At 35.2% G+C, this 15,487-nt stretch overlaps 2 protein-coding genes across 2 annotated transcripts; both read right to left on the reverse strand.

Moving 5' to 3' along the window:
* Nucleotides 1–1,124: 1,124 nt before the first annotated feature.
* Nucleotides 1,125–7,119, reverse strand: LOC110092228 (RGG repeats nuclear RNA binding protein A). The gene is made up of 6 exons (XM_020816691.2): nt 6,723–7,119; nt 6,242–6,647; nt 5,976–6,120; nt 1,771–1,929; nt 1,626–1,688; nt 1,125–1,543 (listed from the first exon to the last, which is right to left on the reverse strand). The coding sequence occupies exons 1-6, from the start codon at nt 6,883–6,885 to the stop codon at nt 1,352–1,354; spliced, it is 1,128 nt and encodes a 375-aa protein (XP_020672350.1). The 5' UTR covers nt 6,886–7,119; the 3' UTR covers nt 1,125–1,351.
* Nucleotides 7,120–14,113: 6,994 nt separating this feature from the next.
* LOC110092150 (uncharacterized mitochondrial protein AtMg00810-like) lies at nt 14,114–15,058 on the reverse strand. The gene has a single exon (XM_020816563.1). The coding sequence runs from the start codon at nt 15,056–15,058 to the stop codon at nt 14,114–14,116; it is 945 nt and encodes a 314-aa protein (XP_020672222.1).
* Between the last annotated feature and the right edge of the window lie 429 nt (nt 15,059–15,487).

The following is a 15,487-nucleotide window of genomic DNA, read 5'->3' on the forward strand; positions in this document are numbered from 1 at the left end:
CATAACCGGCCGGCTAGCCAGTTCACTGTTCAACTGGTTGAACTGGTCCGGACCGGCCGGTTTTAAAAACCTTGCTTTTGAGAGCATTGCAAAGATAATTTTCCTTTGAGATGTTATGCTATTTTCAACTATTATTTCTAAGATAAATTTTCTAATTATTTGGTCCTTTTTCAAATAGAAATGAGATGCTAAATTTTTGTCACCCGTCAAGATGCCTACATTGTTGGAATGTCAGCCATGAATTGTTCATTATATGGGATCTATTTATTGACATGAAAGAAGTCTTGAGGAGAAATTGCATAATTTAAGTAATACAACATCAAAAACAACATCATCATATTGCTCAACTAATTGATATTATTGCCAACTAACATCATATGCAAACAACTATCATCAACATCAATATGAAGTATCACATAAAGCTCCAATCAATGTCATCCCAATAAAACTAACATTGCAAAATATAGGAAAGTTACTTCTCCCCTGTGTTTGTTCTATTAATTAGTTGATATTTGTATTGATTTTTTTTTTCTTTGTTCTTTCATTAGTAATAACCTTTCTTAACATAGATATATCACAAGAGGAACATCAATGATATTTGAATCACCACTAGCATAATTAAACACCAAAGAGGAGAGAATAATAGAGAGGACAATGGAGATATTAACAATTGACATAAGAGCTCCAATGCTTAACAATGAAATCTTAATTAAACTGTTGCCATCAATTTAAGCTTTGAAGAAAATTAGTCCTCTAATCTTCAAACAAAGGGGGTTGTAAATAAGCTGTGTTTCCCATTATATTGGGCTAAAAGCAATTTCTGCATTAGGTTCACCACATCGCGGCGTAAAGATGAGCTCAAGCTTAGCATATAATAAATTACAACAACAACAACAACAAATCTTTATCCCAATACGTGAGATCAGCTATATAAATACATTTTCTTTAGTGTCTTACTAAGAGTCAACAGAGAAAAAGAACTCATGTAGCTGACTCCGCATAGTGAGAAAAATGCTTGTTGTTACTTGTTAGTGTTGTGATTTATTACATGGGAGTTCAGTTTTGTCTTCTTTAATAAACTCTCAATAGAAATCTAAAACATCTAACATTAAACATGCAAATAGTTTATCAAAAGTGAAAATCATCAACATGATCATTTAGTTCATCTTAAATAATCTCTTCCTTTAAGGTGGTGCACAGATTGCCAGAATAGAAAAATTTAAAAAGAGCTATGATTGAAGAGACGGTTCCTTTCCATCCAGTTCAAACAAGGTTGAATCACTAGAGAATTTGTTAATAAAAGTTGAACACAAACATTCAAACCATGTAGTTTTTTTGTTGCTCTGTTAATTTACTTGGCACCAAGAGCTGGAAACTGTCCCTGATCTTCAATTGAAGGGATGACCGGCGAGATTGATGCCCCGCCGGTGTAACTGCCTCTGAATGATTCACGATCACCGCGACCTCTTCCACGACCACGGCCGGATGGACTGTAATATCTCCCCCCATCAGCTGGCTTCAAAAACTCATTGATGTTCATAGCCTAGAAAGTCCAACAAATAAACAAATTGTTTTAAGGCAGAGGAAATGATTGAGCAAGTAAATTATTTGGAACTAATTCAGACCTTTCTGGCCCGTTCCTCTTTCTCAGCATTGTCTCTTAGTTTAGGTGAGTCTTTATCAGAGCTCTGTAAAATTTGCCTTTTTCAGAAGAAGAATATTTGTATTTAGCATAAACTACAAAGATCCAATCAAGTTTAAGTTGTGTACCAGTTTGATAAAAACATCATCGTTTCCTTTTTTGATAGTAAGTTGTTGCATAGACTGTAAGTCCTTGTCGATTTCGACTTTTCGCTCCTCAACCTTCATAGAAAGTAAGGCTTTTCTTTTTTCCTCCCTTACTTTCTCATACTCTTCCAGAGTCATCTCCTGCTCCATATATTCCAAATATTCGTGTTTGGTTGGATGAAAAATGAATGCAAAATAAACGTCGCAAATAGCATTTTAGTTCGTCTCCTGTTACCCTTTTTAGTGTGGATTAAATCCTCTGTTTTTCCCCTTTTATGCTAAATTGTGGATTTAATCAATCCTGTGGGCAGCAGGATTTAGGAAGAAGTAAGTCATGGGTAAATTATGGATTTCATAAATCCTGTGGGAACCAGTATTTAGGAGGAAGTGAGTCATGGAGGGATTGGTGGTGAACTTCCTGCGGGCAATGGAGAGGAGTTGGTCGTGGAAATTGGTGGCACAATATGATAAATCAGACAAAACAGCTGAGGGTGAGATCGTAGGTTTAAAGGCTGCATTTCTGTAATTGGAGAACATGAAGGAAGAGAGAAACATGATGCTCCGAAAGGGCGACAGGTGAGATCAAAGAAGCATGGTGGCCATTTTTTTTGGAAAAGAAGAAGGTTAAAGAAACCCAAGGATTGCGTGAGAAGACTTGGAGAACATTAAGGGGGAGAGAGCCATGATGCATCGAAAGGGCGGCAGGTGAGATCAAAGAAGCATGGTGGCCATGGATGAAGGAAAAGAAGAAGGTTAAAGAAACCCAAGGATTGCGGAAGAAGAATTGGAGAGCATGAAGGGAGAGAGAACCATGATGCATAGAATGCAAGGCAGTTGAGATCAAAGAAGCATGGTGGGCATGGATGGAGGAAAAGAAAAAGGTTAAAGAAACCCAATGATTGGGGGAGAAGAATTTCAGGGAAGGTGACTCAAGCAAACCACAGATTATTTTGTTACTTTAGGATTGTATCCTAATGAATCTAAGGCTTCGCTTGGGACAACTTTTTTATCGCTTCATAAAGTAGCTTTTTAGTACAAAAAAATTAATTTTTATACTAGAAAGTTGTTTCAAGAAGCAGTAAAAAAGCCGTCCCAAACAAAGCCTAAATCTATCATTGGTCTATTTTTTACAAAGTAATAATAATATCATAATGGTAACAAGCCTGTAGTTTTGTAACGGGCGAGTACAGGGAAAGGAGAGAACCACAAGTGTAAGACTGAAAAAAGGTATGCAATTGAAAATTATATATCCCCAAGCCATATGTACCAAATCAAGTACCCTAAAATTGCCTATGCATTAAAAGCAGCAACAAAATAGAAACTTAAATAAATGCATAAGTATTATTACATACAAATATATACTCCTAAACTAGCGTGAACATTAGAAAGTAAACAAACAAATTCAAATGCTCATTAATATACATGTTAATCATCATAGCATCAGTTTACATAATATAAATATAAGGAAAGAAAAAGAAATAATTTATCAGCATGAGTAGAAAGACGATCATAAACAGAAGTATTTCATGTCCATAAATATGAAAGATAATGCTACTACTTTTGGAACTTCTCAAAGCCAGTTTGCAAAATAAGTACTCAACACTTTTAAACAAATGGTGAAAAAAACTGTATGCAACATAGTAAGATGGATGAGTCCAGCTGTTAAAAAATTATGTCCTATGCATAAAATAGCCTTTTAGAAATGCATAAATTAGTCTATTTTGGTTACAAGAAACAAGACATTTACATAAAAGTATTTATGTTAGAATCATAATATATGAAGTAGCACAATAATTTACTAATCGAATTGTCGTGATAAGCATAATGATAATAATGAAGATGCGGACTAGCATATTGACGATGGTAAAGTATGAAAAACTTCATGTCTTAGCGTTGCACGAGTATCCAATTCACAAACATAGTATAGAAACAACAAAAATTTTAACGAGCAAACCCGAAGGGAAAAACCATGATGCAACGCCCAGTTGAAATGAATCCAATAGTATTTGAATAGATTACAAATGATTAATTCACCATTAAATTTGAGGACGATCAGATTACAATATGCAACTGCCAGGTTGAAATCTAGCAACAAACTGGGATTGGACGAAAGTCTGGCCAAAGTCCGAAGATGGTTGGTGGTCAGGCAAAAGTCTCAAATATCAAAATTCATAACAAAATTTCAACCCATATCTCACTTTTTAATAAAATTTCAACAATTTGATCATGGCACACAAAAATACATATTTTGCTAGTTTTTTTTTTGGGGAGGGGGGGGGGGTGATAGTTTTGTAAATAGGGTAGATTTCAATTGCATATTCATAATTCTCTCAAATTTTTTATTGAAAACACACAAACATTCACAAATTAATAACAATGAGAAGAACAATAATTAGGTGGAAGACTTTTAAAGCCTGGAGAAATTTTTTTAGGAAGAGGACCAGAGTTTCCAAATGAACTATGAAGGAATTAAATTATCTCTCTTAAATTTGCCCCAAAAATAACAAGCAATGACATTAAATTTTCCTCCTTTGAAAGATTTGATCTACTCCTAAAATCCTCAACTCTTTTAGCCAAAGTAGCAAAATTTGGTTCACTGCTTCAATATCATTGTTGCTACAATACCATCATTGTAAAAGCGGCCTTGCTACAATATTGCGTCCTACTCCAATGCCCTTTGCTAATGTTCCTCCTACTACAGAATTGATGCTACACCAATGCCACGCAAAGGTGAAGGAAAAGATAAAAAAAGGATTGGGAGAATCTTGAATTTCTTTTTATTATAGGAATTAAGGTCTTCAAATAGGTAATTTATAGCAATAATTGATTTGAATTTAACATTATCTTCTCCTAACCTAGCTCTACAATTTAGAAGTAATTTTATCCTTTTTAAACTAATTCCATAAAATAAGAAACAACCTTATTTAAGGCTGTCAAATATTGGCACCGATATGAAAATTTCAAAGTTTGGGTTAACCCATGCAACATTCAGGTCAACTTAAGAGAAAAAATTGGAGTTAGGTTTATGTTATATATGATTTGGGTCAATCCAAAAATAATGAGGTGACCCCACTTGATCTTTTATTTCTATTTTTAACTAAAAAAGTAGTTAAATTATAATATATATATATATAAATTGAATAATAGAATGTATTTCAAGTTGGGTTGACACTAACCCAGCACATGTCAAGTGATTATCATACAATTTAAAGTTAGTTTTGAGTTTAGTCCAGTTTGATTCAAGTTGATATTTTCAACTTGTTTAATAAACGAATAGAGATCGAGTTAGCGAAATTAAAGTCAAGTAATTTTCTCGTAGGTTATGAATTTGACACATTAACTCAACCCAAACTCGACCGATCAAGATGGCCTAATGTTTTGCACAATAGTAGCCAACAATTAGTCCTCAGACAAATTGGCAAAACAATTTGGTTATGGATGTCCAAAATAACTATGTCGAATCGAACAAACAGAGCACATAAATGAAACGATCCAAATAATGATTTGGTTCGGTTGTTTTAGTATGGTTTTGACTAAACAAGAGCAAGTTTTAAAATTGCGCAATTGTGTATTGAGGTATTTTTCGCTCGTGAGTTGAGGCTTAAGCCTCAAGGCTTTTTGAGTGTAAGTCTCAAAATCTAGAAATTGTGTAAAATAAAAAATAAATGCTAAAAGCGATTTTTTATATAACACCCAAATAATATGTTAAAGAATAACATATTAATTTTCTATTAAACTATAAAGTAACAAATTGGTATATATATGAAACAAAAATTTTCACAAGACATAAAGTGGCAAGTGATAAATTGCGTGAAATACAACTGAAATTCAAATATTACAAGAGAAAAATAACATAAAACATATGAACTGCATAAAAGTATCATATAACATCAAGTTTAACTTCAAATTCCTTATTTCTAAGTTCTCTACTCATCCATATTTAATTCCTTAAAAAATCTGATGAAACTAATGATGATAATAAATTGGTACTTATCTATTAATGACTTCACATAGGACTCAAAATCTATATCAATGTTTGAAAAATCATCTAAAATTACTGGTGTTCTCTATATTAGTTTCTTGCTTATTTGCTCCTGTAAGTCTTATAGTGAACAAATTCAAGCTTGATTTAAAAAAAAAAAAACTATATGAGAAATGCAAGGAAAATGCAAACCAAAAGCACAAACATTATCTTCTGGTTCTTTCTCCGCTTCCCGGGCTGCTTCTTCCTTTTTATCCTTGCTTGCATCTGCTAAGTTTCCATCGTCTTGTTCCACTTGTTTATCAGGAGTAGCAACCTTTACATCAAGAGTAACTCCATCCTCAGTCTCCCTACCAAATCACACATCATCAAGAGTCAGAAAACCATTACATATTACCAAACAAGTTCACAAACCATCAAACAAAACCAAATATCAATTATAAAAGACAGAAAGAGCAACGGTAACTTAACTGTGCATGAACTTCATCAGTGACTGTACCCCAGTTACCACGCCCGGCACCCTCTCTTTTCATCTCATACCCAATCCCAGTTCCACTCCGACGCTCATAAACTCTTCTTTGAGGACGCTCAGGATCAAATCCGCCCTCCCCAGTCCCGCTCCCATACCCACCACGCCGGCCGCCACGGAAAGATCCCCGGTGTTGACCAGAGCTTTCTCGTTCTCTTTCTGAAGGATTACCAGCGTCACCATTTTCAGGTGCGAAGCCACCGCGACCACCACCATATCTGCTATGATTCCCGTTTTCAAAGTCCCTATTTTGACCAATCCCAGCTCCTCTTCCACCCCGACCACGCCCAGACCCACCTCGACCAGTTCCTTCGCGTATAGGCGCCGCGTTACTCCGTGACTCCCTTACTGCAAGACCAGAGTAAAAAAACCCAAAATCAGAACAAAAAAAGAAGATTTTAAGTGCGAAGAGATAATACACACCGGCCTGTGCGGGAGGAACCGGCTTTGAAGGGAGCTTCGCCGCAGCCGGAGTAGGCGCCGCCTGAGAAGGTGCTGTGAGCTTCTTCTGCTGGGCGGCGATCAGCAGAGAAAGATCGTCATTTTCGCTATCTCCGAGTATATCAAAGGAGTTTGCAGTAGCCATCGGGATGAAAATGAGATGATACTGGGATCGACGAAGCTCTAAGCGGTTGTTTCAGTGTTAAAAATAACAAATTTCAGGCGGGATCAACGCCATCGAACCTGTCGGCAGAAACTGAATAAGCTTTACTGGCATAGAGAGAGAAGTTCCGTTTTTGAGCGGGGGCGGCGGCGGCAAGTGCAAAACGAAGTGGATAGAACCCTAGACACGCTCTTCTGATCCATCCATTAGTGCTAAAATGTGTTAATATCGCATAGTTTTTCTACACAATTGATATTTTTAGTAAAGTAATCTGTTTCTGTTAACTACGTGAGGGTAAAGTGGAAAGCGATTATCTTAACATAAAACAAATATTATGATTACTTTGGACTTAAGTACTAAATATTTTATTTTAGAAACTATTACATGTGATGTTTTTATCTTCATGTTGAGTAGCTGACATAAATAATTGTTTAAATAGGGTGTTAAATGAATAAAATTGAGTTGAGAATTTTTTCACTTAAATTTATTGTATTTTTTTTTAAGTTAGAGCTGAGCATGAATATGACTTATATTTTAAAATCAAGTTCAAATTTGTTTATTAGTTTTTTATTGAGTATAGTCTAAATTAAGGCTTTGTTTGGGACATCTTTCTTAATGTTTTTTAAATCAACTTTTAGAACAAAATTTTTTTGAACTAAAAATTTTAATACTGCAAAGTTACTTTAGAAAACAGTAAGAAAGTCGTTCCAAATGAAGCCTAAATATGATTAATTATATATTCGATACTAATAATTTAAATATTTATTATAAGACATAATTATATTTTGATAAAATTATCATAATTAATTAAGTTATTTAAGTTATTCAATGATGTTTAAATATTGATAGAAATGTGTTGCATCCTAAAATTTTCGCAGCGATAGAGAAATATAAATCTTAGCGTCTTAATTTTATACAAAGATCCAACACACAAACAAATGAAAGATATGTGTGTAGCACTCATAAGGGACATGAATTTTTACGTGAAAACCCCTAAAAAGGGGAAAAATTTCATTGGGTCTATTCCAGTTTGAATGAATCCACTAATGTTTGCAGTTGATAACAAATGAGGCCCATCCTTGGGGGGAAGGCCTTCACTCGACGTAACAAATATGCATCATATAGAGTGCATTACATGGTTGATTTGGAATAAATCAATATTGGCGTGTTTGTTTGGTTTGAAGGATCATAGTTGACGAGCATTGTAGGTTGGAAGGATCATAGTTGGACGATGGTGGTTGGAAGATAGTAGTTCGGTGATGGAGGTCGGAAATACTGTAGTCTGGCGATAGTGGTCGGAAGGACTGTAATTCGTGGGTGACATGAATCAGAAATACTATAGTCAAGTGATGGTGGTTGGAAGGAGATTAGAAAAATAATAGTCGAGCGACGATGGTCATAAGGACAGTAGTTTGCAAGCGACATAGGTCGGAAAGATCATAGTCAAGTGATGGTGGTTGGAATGACCATAGTTGACGAGCAACAGAGGTCGAAAAGATCGTAGCCGGGTGGCACTGGTTGGAAGGACAGTGATTGGTGGGCAACGGAGGTTGGAAAGATCATAATCGAGTGACGGTGGCCGAAAATGCCGTAGTTGATGGATGGTAGTCGGAAAGACTATAATTGGTGGGCGATGGAAATCAGAAAGGCCATAGTAAGTTATTGGTGGTCGAAAAGACCATAATTAGACGACTGTGGTAGGAAGAATCATATTTGGGTGATGGAGGTAAGAAATATCATAATTGGGTGATGGTCATTAGAAGGACCATATTTTGAAGATGATGGTCAGAGAGATTGTAGTCGGTGGGAGGAAATTTGATGACAATAGTGGCAGAACATAAGTCCGGCGACAGTTGGTGGCCATGTTGTAGTCCGGCCAAAATCTGAAGACGGTTGGTGGTCGGGCGACAATCAAGGAGGAGCTTGGTGGGAATGACATGGCTAGTAAATTGGGAGAAGATCAAGGGCGTGTTGGGATTGGTTCGAATGGATGGCCGACATCAATTTTCTTGATCATGGACCATTTATTGAGTATTTGAGTGCCTTAATGATGTCAAAATTTGGCGATCTTGGGGTTGTTAGATTCATCTCGTCAAGCCACTCGATTCGACTATAAGCATGTCATATTTGAATATTATTAGTCATCCAATTAATTGTTTGAACCTTCTAAATGTTATTCGGATCCTCAATTTGGACCCATTTGGGCTCATATTGAGTTGAATTTAGTGACGTTGGGTTCGTCTTTTCGAGACATTCAGTTTGACTATAAGTTTGCTAAAATCGGAGTTTGGATGGCCCCATATTTAATTTCAAGTTTTCAACTCAAATTTGACTCGAGATTCATGCCGATCAAGATAATTTTTTATGATATATCAAAATGTATAAATCTATTTATTTAATTATTTATTTGATGTATATACACAAACATACACACCTATAATTAATAATATGCATACTTTCTAAAGCATATAATTATATAAAAATTGATAGAGTAATATAGATTGAGTAACCAAGGACCAATGTATTGTGTATAGCATTTTGAACAACAAACAAGAATGTTCATGAACATAAATAAACATGTGAGACTGTGTACAAATTTGTTGATTTATATGACGAGCTTTTAAAATTTATTCGAACATGATCGATTACTTTAATAAAATAATATACACAAGCATTGTATGAACGAATATGAATTGCTCATCGAATAGACTTGTTCACTTAGGTTTTATGGGACGGCTTTCTTACTGCTGCTTAAAACAGTTTTTCAGTACAAAAGATGTTTTAAGAAGCAATAAGAAAGTTATCTCAAATGAAGCATTAGAGCCTCATGTTTCATGAAATTTGTTTCCAGCAACAACAACAAGATGATGATATGAGCATGAAGGTGTAGAATTACAGAGAAACAACAAGCATTACAGAAAAACAATAGATTTTTAGTAGCAGCACTGGTGGAAAATTTGGTGCATTTTTCGATGAAATTCTCATTAAAAATTCTGGATGATTTCATGTAGATTCAAGTGACGGATTTTTCAGCAGAAAATATGTAGGAAAATTCATTAGAAACCTCAAATATAATAGTATCCCAAACCAGAGCTCACTTCCCCCATTTTCTTCCCTTGTTGCTGCAATTTTCTCTTTGAGAGGCCATTCAGCCACCTTTTCTTGCCACAATTCAAGCCATTGAGGTCCCATTGAGCATCTTCTTGGTAGATCAGAACCTTGAGCAAGTCCTGGGATAAATTTATATTTCTTCCAACAACCATTCTTTCATGTAGCTCATCTTGATTTGTTCGTTGGAAGCTTTGGTTACCGATGAAGAGGTATCGGATTTGAGTCTTGCATATATTTTATGTGCGAGAGTTTATCTTAATTAGCCTAAATGTCACAAAAAGTAGAGTTAGCCTCTAATTTGAGTGGGGGTGGACTAGAGATGGCAGATAATCGAATTGAGTTGAATATGTGCTTGTCATTTTTTAGCTCAATTATTATCAGCTTGTTTGAGCTTAGTTCGAGCTCAATTTGAGCTTCTATGTTTGTGTTTAAACTTGATTCGTATTCATTTAAAATGGTAGATGTTCAAGTTTAGTTTGTGTTCGACTTATATTCAGTTCATATCATGCTTATTGACCATTAAACAATCTGTTTCTACAAATTAATAAACAAGCCTTATCGAGGCATTAACGAGCTTTGCCTTAGAGATATTTATTACTTAATAAACTAGCATTATCGAGCCTAGTAACGAACGATATATTATATCGAGCCTGATCAATCCTCTCAATGAACTGATCTTGCGAGCTTTCTTAAACTTATCGAACATTTTCGAGCTTAAAAACAAATAACTTGTCAAACACAAAAATAATACTTTTAATAAACGAGCTTCTTAATGAAGACTCAAAATAAACAATCTAGCGAACATGAACAAGTATATCTAGTTAATAGATGCTATAATATTTTATTAGTTTAAAAAATCCTTAATTAATAATTATTATATTATTAAATTATAATAAATATAAAACATTCATATTATATTGTTCGTCATTCTCATAACAATTGCTAATCAAGCTCTATATTGAACATTAATTGAGTTTCTTAACGAGTTTATTCACGAGCTCTGTATTAAACATGAATCAAGCTTATTAACAAGCTTCATATTGAATTTCTTATTGAGCTTGTTCACGAGTTGTTCAAACTTATTTATTTAATTATCAAACATTTTAAAAAATATTTAAGCTTATTTCATTTCTTAATCAACAATCATTAATGTGTTATAAGCCGAATCATGAGTTCAACACTGAACTAAAGGCCAAACAAATAGCCATGAGAATTAAAATAAAGTTTAAAATAGTGTTGGAGGTGCCACATTGGCAGGGAATGCTAACATAGCAGCTAAGTCCCCCTCTCACACCATTCACCCAACCCATGGGGCCAATGGGCTTGTTTCTCATTTGTTAAGTTATTTTCTTAAATGAAATGGGATATATCACTTGTTTCATTTTAAAATTTTGCCACAACTAGCTCTCTCTCTCTCTCTCTCTCTCTCTCTCTCTCTCTCTCTCTCTCTCTCACACACACACACACACATTCCTCTCAAAAGGCCAAAACCTAATTTAATATTGCAAATGCTTGGATGACATAGCTTCTTTATTGTATACATTATTAAAAGTTTTTTCAAAAATTGGACTAGAAGATATAATGACATATAGCCTATTTAAGAAATGTAACAAATCATTGATATTGTGTCTGTTTGCTTAGATTTTTAGTTTTGTGTAGAATCTGATTGTGTCGATCAATTTGGTTGTACTAATGCCTTAGATCTCAATTCAGTCTATCAAGCTCACTGAGAGGCTATAGGGGGTTCTTCCCCTACTTGAGTTTGAGTGCATTACACCCAAAAAATGTTTTTTTTTTCCATACAACGCCGGTGCGCTTTGTGCAAGACATTCCATAGTTTGGTGGAAGAAGACATAGATCAGAGCGCTGCGGCGCTCCAAACCTTGGCTCTGTAGTGCTGCCATACAAATAGGAGATAGAGAATTAAGAACTGTGGCGCTCCAACTTGGCGTAGTGCTATGAGGTAGACAAAGTATTTTTTTTTCTCGTTTTTCATTAAGGGTTGCGTCCTTTGGTGGTTGTTGCGTATTTCTTATTGTCTTATGTAAGAACGGTGCTAGCGAGAAAAGAAACAAGGAGAGAGAGAAGAGAGATCTATGCTATTTTTCCCAATTTTCACAATGGATTTCTTGGTGGGGTGTGACTCAGTGGTTTTTCTTGAGGTTTCAGATTTTTCTATGTTAAATCTTGATGTTTTTTTTTTCGTTACCTTTTCTATTTATTGTTTGTTTCTCTACGTTGTTTTACACCCCCCAACATAGATCATCTATGAGCAGCAATACTCTGAAATCTCTACTCTTCTCTTGCATAAGTGCATGACAGCCACTAACGATGGATTTATGTGACTGCATTTTTTTGCATTGAATCATTTTTCACTTTTTCTTTTTGTCAGAATAATTTTTTACTCATTGATTAGAATGATTTTTCCCTTCCTTTAAATAGCAGTAAAAAACAGTTTTGGAGGTGCATACTGATTTAATACCATTTCATTTGTTTGATATTTTTATGCTTTAGATGATAATGCAATTTTTTTTTTTTGGAAATATAATGAGTTGATATCAGCATTTTGCTAATTAAGTTCAACTTTTGTGTTAAGAGCAGAAGAATTTGGTTTGCAAAGTTTAACTACTAAGATGTGTAGGCATGTCCACTTACATATTTAACAATTAAAATGTACTATTTACTCATATAATATGTAAAACCTTAAATAACATTAAAAATAACACCTTTCTCATCCTCTTTGTTACAATCCATTGCTAAAATCCTCATCTTTCACACGGTCATCAGTCTCCTTGCACTTTCGCCACTAGATCTGAATGCCATTTCTTTCACCTCTTCTTTTCTCTTCTCTTCCATATCTAGATCCCAACATGACTTTCTCACATCACCTTCCTTCACAAGTCGCTAATTCTATGGATTCCCTTCACCATCAATATCCCTTTGCCACATCTTAGTCTCTTCTTTAGTTCCAACAAGATCCTATAATGACTACTCCATCTTTATTTCATCTTTGACAAGATCCTATCAAATGACCCATTTTGACTTCCACTTAGTTAGAGGGGTTTGTTAAGAAGATAACATAGTATTATATTATGTAAATAATATAATTTAGATGTATAATATGTAAGTTGATTCCTTTCCATTCTCAATGCAAAGTTGTTAAAAATTATAATTTTTAACAAAGATGTATGATTCATGATTTAAGTAGTCAAATGATATGATCTTGGATTTTAACTCGCAAATTTATGTATTTAGACAAAAGGTTTCACCTCTTTGCACTGTCTTCTTTACTCCCTTTGATTAATCCCCAACATAATCAGTCTACTCCTATCATAAAATTTATCCTTCCAGTGAATAATCTCGTATCTTATGATGCACTCAATTTCCATGGCTATTGGTATTGTTCTTCTGTTGATTCGTTATTCCCAAGTTGCTAGTTCTTGTAAATTCGATCTCTCTTATTCATTATCATTATTTTATTCTTTGAATCAGATAGAAGTTCCAACACTGAAGATCACAAAGAAGAATTCCAGCATTGAAATAGAGCAGAGAGAAAGGTTTGTGAGTAAGAAGAGAGGTTTCAATATGATGAAGAAGAAAAATAGAAAGAAGGTATATTTCTTTCATTAATTCACTATTTTCGCATTACAACCCATATATTCTCAACTGTATAGTCATTGCTATTAGGCAAGTGTTGTAATCCCTTTTAGTACCCTTATCAAACAACAAACAAAAATAAGACAAGTTCCCTCATTATAATAACCCGTCCCCAACTATAGGACAACTGTGTATGAACTGAGAAGCTAAGCCCTGCAGTAAAGAAGAAAACGAAAAACCAGAAGAAGAAGAAAATGGTTGAAAGCACTGTAGCTTCTATTACTCAGCTCTGTGTTACCGAGAACTACAAGGAGATATATAAAAGACGCTTAGCGACAGTTAGTTAGGAATTCAGAGTCTGTTGGTGGACAGACTGAGAAGAGCAGAGGAATAACATAAGTAAAACAAGTGGAGCAGAGATCCGCCTGAGTATGAGAAGAAGGGGTTGAACAGTGAGCCGCCTGTGTCAGTGGTCCAATAATGAGTAGTTTGCACATGTAGTCTAACATCCCCCCTCAAAGGAACAATCCTGAGATCGGATTGTTAATTTGGAACAGAGGTCATGAAACCTTGTAATAGGCAGTGGCTTAGTGAGGAGATCCGCGGGTTGCTCAGCTGAAGAAATGTGAAGAAGCTGGATGGCATTGGACTGAATGTGTTGATTGATAAAATGATGATCAATCTCAATATGTTTGGTTCTAGCATGAAAAATGGGATTATGTGCCAATGCCATGGCTGATGTATTGTCACAGAAGATCCTTGTAGCTGTAGTTTGAGGGGCATTCAATTCTCCAAGAAGACGACGAAGCCAAATCACATCAGAAGTGGCCGAGGCTAATGCACGATATTCAGCTTCCGTTGATGATTTTGCAACCGTTGGTTGTTTCTTAACACACCAAGAGATCAAATTTGGACCGAGAAAGGTACAGAAACAAGTTACAGATTTCTGATCATGTTGATCAGCAGCCCAATCAGCATCTACATAGGTAGAAAGAGAGAGTAAACCACGAACGACTGGAAGACCATATGTAGAAGTACCTTGCAGATATCTGAGTATGCGTTTGAGAGCCTGAAAATCTTTAATGGTCGGAGAATGCATTCGTTGACAAGAATGATTAACTGTAAAGGCAATATCGGGTCGAGTGATGGTTAAGTATTGTAAGGATCCAACCAATTTGCGAAATAAAGTGGGATCATGAAACGGTGAGTCTGTAAGTTGCGGCGCATTTGAACGAATGGTAATGGGGGTCGGAGCAGATTTACAATCTGTAAAGCCCGATTGATGAAGTATCTCTTTGAGATAGTGTGTTTGATGCAAAAAATAGCCATCAGCAGTTTTAGAGAATTGAATGCCAAGGAAAGTAGAAATGTTACCCAACTGTTTTAAAGAGAAAACAGTCTTCAATTTGTGTAGAAGTTGCTGAAGTAACTCAGTATTGTTGCCCATTAAGAGAAAATCATCAACATAGATAAGCAAATAAAGCTATATGCTGGCTGCAGAGTAAATGAAAAAAGCTGGATCTGATTTCCTGAGATGAAAATCGAAGTCAAGAAGAAAGTTTGTAAGCTTTGTATACCACTGCCGAGGTGCTTGTTTGAGACCATAAATGGCCTTGTGAAGCTTACAAACATGGTTGGGAAACTGAGTATCAACAAATCCAGGAGGTTGTTTCATGTAAATGTCTTCGGTGAGATCTCCATGTAAGAAAGCATTCGAAATGTCAAGCTGCATAATGGACCAATCTTAAACTAATGCAATGTTAAGCAACACTCATATTGTAGGCATTTTGGCAACTGGATTGAAGGTCTCTTTGAAATTTATGCCATATTGTTGTTTGAATCCTTGAGCCACAAGACGTGCCTTGTATCTGTCTAT

The sequence above is a fragment of the Dendrobium catenatum genome, unplaced genomic scaffold (genome assembly GCF_001605985.2).
Source record: "Dendrobium catenatum unplaced genomic scaffold, ASM160598v2 fragScaff_scaffold_1400, whole genome shotgun sequence".
Lineage (NCBI taxonomy): Eukaryota > Viridiplantae > Streptophyta > Magnoliopsida > Asparagales > Orchidaceae > Dendrobium > Dendrobium catenatum.